Source organism: Habropoda laboriosa, unplaced genomic scaffold (assembly GCF_001263275.1).
Source record: "Habropoda laboriosa isolate 0110345459 unplaced genomic scaffold, ASM126327v1 scaffold2, whole genome shotgun sequence".
NCBI classification, from domain to species: Eukaryota; Metazoa; Arthropoda; class Insecta; order Hymenoptera; family Apidae; genus Habropoda; species Habropoda laboriosa.
In genome coordinates, this window is record NW_017100190.1 from 4,789,914 (window position 1) to 4,799,695 (window position 9,782).

At 45.9% G+C, this 9,782-nt stretch overlaps 1 protein-coding gene across 1 annotated transcript in view; it reads right to left on the reverse strand.

Moving 5' to 3' along the window:
- Positions 1-7,561: 7,561 nt before the first annotated feature.
- The window catches only part of LOC108580027 (segmentation polarity homeobox protein engrailed-like), a 69,530-nt gene continuing 67,309 nt past the window's right edge, over positions 7,562-9,782 (reverse strand). Inside the window, exon 3 of the mRNA XM_017943684.1 lies at positions 7,562-7,932. Coding sequence (XP_017799173.1) covers positions 7,562-7,932 — 371 coding nt within the window. The remainder of the gene's footprint in view (positions 7,933-9,782) is intronic.

Below are 9,782 nucleotides of genomic sequence, written 5' to 3' on the forward strand. Positions count from 1 at the left end.
CGATGTCCCCACCACTTGGAGGCTCTCTTCAAGCTCCTCTCTTCAGTCCTTTTTCTCTCGTTTCTCCTCTCCTGCTCGCCGCGGCTCTTTACCTTCTTCGCCCGATCCCGAAGGTGGTGACTCATCCACCTATCGGCTACCACGGATTCGGGAATTCCTCCTCGTTTCTCGTCGTTTCTCCATCTGACGCGAATTTTTGCGCAACCGTCGAGATTTGTATCGAGATCACGAGTAACAGAGCCTCGATCCTTAGAGGTTCGTTAGTGCGGTGAACCTGGTTACCCGCAACCTTTTTCGGTGATCCTGAAGAAAAGGCCTGCATTATTTTGAAGACTACCTTCCAGATCTCTTTCATTCGGTATTTCCGATGATTTATCATTAATCGAATAATCAAGGTTTTCGGTTCGATGGAAACCGAAGAGTTGCTACAATTTCTACCGGTCGACCTCTTTGTAATCTATAAAACTGGACGTGACTTAGCTTTTAAAACTGGTTCCGATCTCTCGAATAGAGCTGTGACGCGCGAGAAGTGTCCACGGTCAGACATGTTTGGAGTTCGGACTTGTCCGGAGGCGCGGACGCGTAAAGGTGGACATGACACTAGGAAACTAAATACCGGTCGAACGATCCTATGATTCCCGTGGCCAGAGTTCGAACGCTGTCAAAAAGCATCGGCCCGTCCGGACCTATCTCACTTAATTTTCGTTAAAGTCACCGAATCGGGGGATCGGGGATCGTCGACAGTCCCGGATCGTCTTACCCCGGCGTCGTTCTCTATTCACACTGACGCTCGTGTCGATCCAAGGTAACGATCGTTCCGAATAAATTCGAGTGGATGTCCGGACGAAGGAAATCCGTCCACGGAATACGAAAACGTCTACGTTGTCGCCTTGACTTCTTTCCGCCGGAATTTCGGAGAAATCGGTAATGATATCTCGGCTCGAAATTGTATAAACGGGAGGCTGAATAGCAACGAGGAGAGATATACGGGGTGTTTCAAAATGTGTGATACGATCGGGTAGGAGGTGATTCTACGTGCAAAAGATTTCGAGGAAATTGAATTTCAAAATTCGTGGGTGCGCCTGCATTTTTATTAATAAACGACACCGATGTCCTGATAAGTATGGGTAATATATTTATCAACGACTTCCTTAATTTTACATTACTCGGCGAATCTCCTCCATAGAAATTATTTTTACGCTTTAAATGTGCAGATCTATAGGATCTCCTGCGTAGCTTATTTCTTCACCAAGTCCATAGATAATCTTCGAATAAAATTTTCCACCCTTTCTGAAGCACCCTGTACAAATCTAAAGAAGACGGCAGCCTTTCTTACTTCACTTGAAATTTCGGTGGTTGCACGTCTCTCGGAAGGACGGCAAGAAACGTAATAGTTTCTTGCACGAACCTTTATGATCCATACATTAGAGGTGGCCAATTAAAAATTCAGATTTATCGCTAGCAGCGGCGGCAATATTAAGAACCAGGAACGATTCCACAGGCAAGAGGACCGTTCCTCGTAACCCTTTGCACGGTTAATGAAGAGTTCGCCATATCCTTGGATGGCAGCTGACGTTGCATTCATGCATGAGAGTGCCGCGTCCTGGTCATTTGGCCTGTGGTGAAGCTAAAAACAAGGCACCGCTCGAGTTTTGTCCCATCGGTGGCCGGTAACGCGCCTTCCACGAGGACTCGGGAGCAGAAGAAAATTTCAAAGGGGACCATCGACCCGCTGGCCCACACATCGAGTTGCCGGAACATACGGATTGAGCCATTAAACCCAGGCTTCAAGCTGTTTCGGGGAAATCCGCGAGGCAGAGAGTTCGTTATTGTTCACTCTGTCGCAAATGCGTTTCGTCTGGGTTTGGTTTGGTTCGATCTGAACGACCGGTCGAACGCCCTTTTATCGACCAATCTACACGATCCTCTCGCCGTAATACGTGGATTTGGTATTCAAAGTGCTCGCTTTCGGTTGCGTTACACCGTGCAATTTACGTGTACACGAAGATCCAGCTGCTACGGGGTGTGCAACTCCCCTGGCTCCACCTTTCTTCTTTAATTTCGTCGCTTCGGGCGATCGACAACTCCTTCTTCTTCTTCTTCCTTCCTTCTATTTTTTAATTAATCTGTTTCGATTAAACGTAAGATTCTTAGGTTTACGATTGCTACTTTTTTCTTTTCCCGACGCTGCTGAAAGGTATCTCCAACGAAGCTTATACGAAATTTCCACGTAGATCGTTATCGAACGTTCGGTCTGGCCAGTAGTGCCAGCCCGTGGTTTCACCGGTCTCGCGAGGCGGCGAACAAATTGCACAACGGTCAGACTTTTACCCGAACGAGCAAAGAACCGCGAGAACAGCGATGGGCAAGCACGCGCGAGACCTTCCACGAGATAATTTATTGGTCAATCAAAATGACGCATGGAGGTATAAGGTGACACGTCAGCGTACACGGCTGACCATTAATTTTAATACCCGTCACCATCAGATCTCCCGACGCTGCTTTCCACGTTGGACTCCCCACCGGACGGCCAGCGTATCCATCGGAATCGGCTACCGTACGACTAATGCCCCGTTCACTAACGACGATCATCCTTGAAGATCTCGGTCTACCGATCTCTCACGGCCGCCACGAATTATTATCCTTCTCTTAATCCCGCGCGGCTCCGCCGCCGAGTGAACAGCGGAAAGAGAAGTAGCGGAACAACGGAAATGAAAATTGCGTAGGAATAAAGACCATCAGCTCAAGTTGCCTTACTCAAATTTTCGGTGAATTGACGTTTTAGCATAAATATAGCGTGATATATCAAAACTTGAATTCTACAGTGAGCTAAGCGCTCTGAAAATAGAAACTTAAAAAAGTGTTTCAAAGAGGTTAGTAATTTAATTAGTTCTAATCTGAAAGGAAACTCAGATAGCCTTAATTATAATAAAACGATGAAACAAACAGAAGTAAGAATTGCAATGGCCGAGAGAACTTTCACGAGATAAGAGTGAAAGAAACGACGTTGTCGGCCAGAGAACGCAAACAAAGACGAAGGAAGAAAAGAAAGGAAAAGTAGAGTGAGCGAAGGTAAAAGTTGGTTAAAAATCGTACGGTTAAGATAGGATCGGACCAAAGCTTCGCTCCATGTGTTGGGATATATCGATGGTACGCGAAGAACGCGACGAGAGGTATGCAAGCGCGGTAAGTGCAACGTCGATTGATAGCGCGTCCCCTTATCTATAAACCATTTCCACTTTTTCCTATGGCGGAGTCGAGCTTATCGTTGGAGCAGGCACCGGTAGAGAATTCTACGGCGTTATTTACGGCTGATTAGCCGGCTCCAATAATTCCCTTCCGCGTTACTTTATTGAGTCTTGGGTGCAACGCGCGCGATTTCCACCGCGATTTATAGCAGGCGATAGAAGGATACCGGTGTGCCTCCGGAGATCGCTCGCAATGACCCCGTATAAACAGAGACTGGTCCAAAATGACCGATTCACCGGTAATCTCTGTCGAATTTACATGCTGTTCTCTCCGAAAATAGTCGAGAATCGGTGGCTAATATACGGTGTGTTGCATGCATAAGTGAGAGGTACAGTCTGGTGCATAACAGCGTGTCAGAAGTAACTCTGTACTCTAGTGTACTCTAGACCAGTGATAAATAATCTTTTCTTGCAGTGGGACAAATTTGAAAAGCCGATACTGTCGGTACTATTCCTTTTATTATTTCTAGATTGAAATCATGGGGTCTTTTCGAAAATTATTAATATTTAGCAATCATTCTTCTGCAACGGGCCAAACTTGAAAATCGAATACTGTCGATGGGTTTTCCGAAATTTATTTCGCAAATTTATATATCGTACTGAAATCAAAAATTTGTCACTCTTCTTTCAACGCGTGAGAAAAATAGCGACCACCAACTAAAAGCGCATTATTTTCCAAAGATCGTCGTTCTTCTTACGCCTTGTTTAAATTGAAAAGGACTGAAAAGGAGATGCAAGTTGTCTTCTCCGAGCGACTATACCTACCTTGCAGACAGCAGAAAACACAACTGTCGTGTCTGAGAGGAATCAGAAATCTCCCGGTGAAACGGAAACGATTTTTTCCCGCGGATCATCGATGTTTCAATCGGTGACCGGTATCTATCCCGGATTCGTTTAATCGGCTATTCGAAAAGTGTCGGTCGGGGGCACGTCACCGTGGAATGAATCACGGGTACGGTGTCGGGTGCATAATTTCGACGGAGCCCCAAGGCCTGTCCCCGTGTCGCGTCACAACGCGCACACGGTTGCCCAGGAATGTCGAACGGGTCGGTCACAGGGTTAATGCCTGGCTTGCCTCCTCCTCACGTGCCTCCGAGCTTTTCTTCTACGCCTGGTTGTATCTCATTTGTAAAGATTCCTGGACAAAGGAGCCACGGAGAATCGTCTTTATGGATCTGCGCCGCGCTTGACCCGAAGTAGCCTCGAGACCGGACGGACAGAAGCGCGAGTGCTGTCAAGTGGCGCGATTCTAATCTGACAGGGACGTATCGGTTGCGTTGCCTTCCACTTCCAGGCCAATTCGACCACGTATTTTCGGAGTGGACATTACGAGGCGGCGAGGAACGGCAATTTCCATCGGTTCCAACGGACGACGAATCGCATTAACGTCCTTTAAACGCCTCTCTAGCTAACCTCCAGAGTCGTTATCTTTACGCGAGCTCGGTAGAGAGAAAAGGTTCGAGAGATTGCATTCACCCGATACGACGGTTGATAGGTATTCTAAAAGTCGTAGAATCGGGATACTTGGAAATTGTATTTTTATTCTTACCGGATGAAAAATTGTGGGATCGCCTCAGGTAAACAGCTTCCGCCCTCTCTTCCAACAGAAGTTCTTGTAAAAAGTAATCGTCGTAGATCACTCATCGTCAGGTTCCTCCACTCTGGCGAAGCTTGTACGTTAATGTCGTCTATTACTTACCAGGTACCTTTCCCGAAGGATCTTCAGACATCCTGGACGATCTTCCGGGCAAGGACCGCTCGGTTGTCGAAAAAGAAAAATCGGGGGTCGCTGGTACACGCAGAGAGAAGGGAACGCCGATGAAATTATTTATTCACCAACGTCGACGAACTCTATCCTCGATCTGCTGTTCACTTTCGTTCTTAACGACTGTCGTTTAACTTGGATACGATAGACCTCTACACGCCCTCGCTTTTCTGCGAGTCTTTCGCTAACGTTTAGGGGAAGAAGAATCTCTAAGAACATCGAGAATCACTCGGTTTCTCGTATCTCTACGTGCAAACACGTAGAAAAAGGAATTTCTACGAACGTAGGGGAGATAGAGAGAGAGAGAGAGAGAGAGAGACGGGGCCGTTGAAACAACGCTGGCGGATGTTAAATGATGTATAAAGTGCGTTAACAGACACCACTCACCGTGTGTACAACGCAACGCACACGCACATATCGCGTTCACGGTATAAACGTAGGCGTGGCTGGTTTGATATCAACGATGGCCACCTTTCGACTGTAAATCAATCGATATCGCGCCGGCAGGAGGGGCTTTTCACAGGGTTAGCGCGGGCCAGAAATACGGCTCGGGGGTGGAAGCATGCGCCAAATGCTGAATGCGAATCGACCCGCCCCGAACCTTTTATCCCGACACCGATCACCTCGCCACCGTCTCTTCCTCTCTTCTCTCCTACGGCGTCGCCGACCGATGCATTTCGATAAACATCTGCCTCCGCCGATTGATTTCCCTCCTCCCTCTCGTGTTAATTAGCACGCGTCTAGTACCGCTTTCGTTCCGCCGCGTTAACGTCTCCGAGCTATCGCGATCGCCTTCTCTCCTTCCTTCCTTCACAATTCTTTCTTCAACTTCGATTCTGGTTTCTATAGATATTGCCAATTCTTTCGCGTGAGATCTCAAGTATTAAGTTCTTACGTACTAATTATCTCCGTGTCTCTCCGTTATCTGTTCCTTCGACGAATTCACAAGTCTCTGACGAAAAATCAAGCTGCAACTTTCAGTATATTGCTATCTGGCGTAGAAAAAACGCGGTATCTCGGTGTTGCTCTCGGTGAACAGGACTGTCGTTAATTACCTGGATAATTCGGTTGACCGGTGCCGCGGCGCGATTATTCAATCGTGCAATTATCTCGAGGCAAACATCGTCGGTGTCTTTGCGCGTGATACTTTATTTACTTTTTCAAAAGGGTTTATCCCGGTCGACGAACGAATTCTGTGGACCACAAGGAAGAGGATGTGAATGGTCGAGAGGAGAGAGAACAAGTAGTACGTCGATACGTGGCTCGTGATAGTGGGAATATTTAATTCGATCTTTAAATAATTCTTACAAGGTATGACCGCTCGATACACTCTATCGAGCCATTCCGCATTAGCATAGGTAAATAAATAACTAAGTTACTTTTAAACAGTCTATCGAGACGACGTTCTCGCTAAGGTTGCGTTTTATTTACACGACGATTTATCAATCTTTTTTTATATATACTATATATATAACCTATACATAGGTCGTTTCTATTTTTTTTTTCTTCTCTCCGTACATATGTATATGTATAACGTTCTCTATTGCACATTGCAATTGTACGATATCTTACATTTTTACAATAAATTAACGGAACAGAAACTAGCTTCATATTCTCACTGTCTTTCTCTCTCTCTCGTTCACATTCATTCGTCTTACGTTCTCGGTGAAGTTTCGTTTTTCTTCTTTCTATCATTCTCTCTGTCTCGAATACTGGTTCTCTCTTTTGTCAGAGAACGACGACCGTTTTTTCTCCTCTTCTTTTCGTATTGTTTCGATCCTACTGTCCGCGAGAAAACTGTACAAATGGCACTGTACAACCCCCGTTTCATCTGTGACTTCCGGTAATTCACCACACGCATAATCAGTTCTACATACACTTCGGTTCGATATGAAATTTAAGTGGTGGCGGCTAGGAACGTGCGTGCTAATGTCCTCCCTTTTGCAAAACGAGTCGAACGATAGTTATCGTTTCGAGACGCTCGCTCGCCGACAACCATCGTTCGATTCTCGACGCCGGTAACTCGTCAGCTTTCCTCTCGCGATTCGCTTGCGACCTCGATTCAATCCGGGAAGCTCTAAAGACAACGAATCGTTCGAATTCGTTCAGCAGTCGCTTAAACGTCCGGTTGGTGGCACTACAATTTTTTCAGAAATAAATATCCCAGTCTTTCGTGTTTAAAGGAAACAACCGTTCGACGATCATCAAGCTCGAGAAATATTCCGACAAGAAAATGAAAATAGAAATGTTTCAATCTTTGGAGTACAAATCGCCGAAGAAGAAGGTACGATAAATTGACGACGTTGTCGATGATAATTTATAAAATTCACGGGAGGAACGTTAAATTAGCTAAGACTAAACATTCATCCGCTTAACTTTCATCTTCACTCGACAAAAATCACCGTCATTCAAACCCACAAAGAAAAACAAGGAAAAAAAGGTTTCTTCTGCCTCGTGTGGCGGGAAACGAACGACGACGACGACGACGACGACGACGACGAGTCATCGACGGAATCTAGGCTGAGATATTCGCTCGATCCTATTGTCGTCATTTCGCTTGAAGCTCCGCCGCCTGTTCCTCCTCCTCTTTCGTCAGTGGCACCGTTGAGTGATTGTAGAGACCCTGGGCCATCAGCTGAAGGGCGAGCGGATTCTTCTGGCCGCTGGCCTTCTTGATCTTCGCCCTCTTGTTCTGAAACCAGATCTTGATCTGCGCCTCGTTCAGGCCCAGATCCCTCGAGAGCTGTTGCCTCCTTCGCTCGGTTAGGTATCGATTCTCCGCGAACTCACGCTTCAACCTTGCCAGTTGTTCACCGCTGAACGCGGTCCTAGGCCGCTTCTCCTCCGGGGTGCCGCCATTGCCGCGGCCGTCCGACCTCTTCACCCTTCTCGTGCGCGGACCTGCAACACGGTAGGACCCTATTGTCAGCTGATATCTGTCAAAGTGTCTGGAGAATTCGTACTATTGACGTCAGACTATTTTAAGTGATAGGATTTCAGTCGAAACTTAGTTCTACGTGTAGGGCATGTGCGTCTAATATCGCTCGCCGTTAGATTTTCTAAATAAAGTAGTGAAATATTTGTTGGTGATAACGTGAATGGGCAAAAGTGTGTAGGGAGACTCACTATGTATTTTGGTGAATCTTGATAGTGAAAATTGAACGTCGCACTGGGAGAGATCAATTTAACCCTTTCGCTACGGCAGATTTTAATACGTACCGTAGGTGATTGACGGTCAATTTTTAACCGTGGCTGCAAAGTTTCTTATTTTAAAATTCGGTTTATTAAATTAAGGTGGAAGTGCGTCAAAAAGCTCTGGCAGTACCTATAGTGCGAGCAAATTTTCAAAACGCCTACAGGCGACAATAGTAACGAAAGGGTTAAAATTTCTATAAAATGAATGCAATTTGCGAAACTACGGAGCTGAGCATTGTCTGCCATTCAAATACTTAAAAATTATATTTTGTAATTTTCATAATAAAGAATTCTTTCAGTAAAGAATCTTCACGATTTTGCTTGCTTCGTGTTTTTCCAATTAAAAAATTACCAATCACCCTTTAATTAAGAACGACAAATCTTGCTAGGCGAAATTAGACGCGCTCACCCTATCTCTCGACTTATTAAAAAATTATTCCACAAGTCGTAAAAATTCGCAAGAATAAGCAACCTCTTACACACATCATTACTGCTCGACATCTAACCTCGACGAAACACTCCCCTCTATCAAGAACGACCCTACAACATCTCTCTTTCTAAATCGTCCCCACGAGCAAACTGTGTCCCCTCGGAAAAAGCAACGAAAGATTAGCCTTACATAACGAATCATAATGCTCCACCGCGGAGAACATTGATTCAACAAGTTTACGCGGCGATAAATCTGAGAAATTAACGAACCGGCGGGCACCGGCCGCTGCTCACCCAGTGACAAACTTTACGACGCAACTTTTATTGTCTAGCCGCTCTTAAGTGCATTTCCCTGGCCTGTTGCCGCGGTACAACTCCTCCGTAACAAGTCTCTGGGAGGAGTCCTCTATCCATACGAAATAAACGTCCGGCCGGGTGTACGAGAGGAATAGAGGCCTCTCTTCTCTTCTCGCGGATCCTTCCCGCGTTTATCGCCGTCGTCGGAGAAGCTGCTAGAAGTCCTTCACGGACTTCTTCACCACTGGCCACGCGGAGTTTAACAGAGACAACTTAATCGTAAATCAAACGCGTTATTGTTGTTGTAACTTCGTGCAACGAACGGACAACGTGATCGTTCGACGGGCTCGGGATACTTTTCCGCGGTTCGAGGACGTAGGTAATTCATTCTTATACGTCTGCTAATTACTGGGTTTCTGTTTTTGCAAACAAACGTAGCAGGAAAGGAAGAGACAACTGTGAAGAAGTAGTTTCTTTTAATTTCATACGACCGGGGGAACTTTCTTGCGTTTCGGTTGAAGATTTATCGATAATTGCCGATTCCTCAGGAAGCTTGGACAATGCGAGCGAGTGCAGTGGATGGATGTTGTTCGAATGGTCGAGTACAAGAGAGAGAACGGCGAGTGTGTTTCTTCTTACGACGTTAATAACTCGTCGTAAATATCGTAATGATTGCCACCTTTGGATGCGCGTGTATTCAGAGGAGAGAAGCAGCCGACCTTTATTATTCCGCTGGGCGGAGCCAGGTAAAGATACAATCTAGAATGATAATCGTTCGGGACGTCTGATTGTTCCGGACAGCTATTGAAAAAGTACACATACATCGCGAAACAGTTTCAATTTGTACG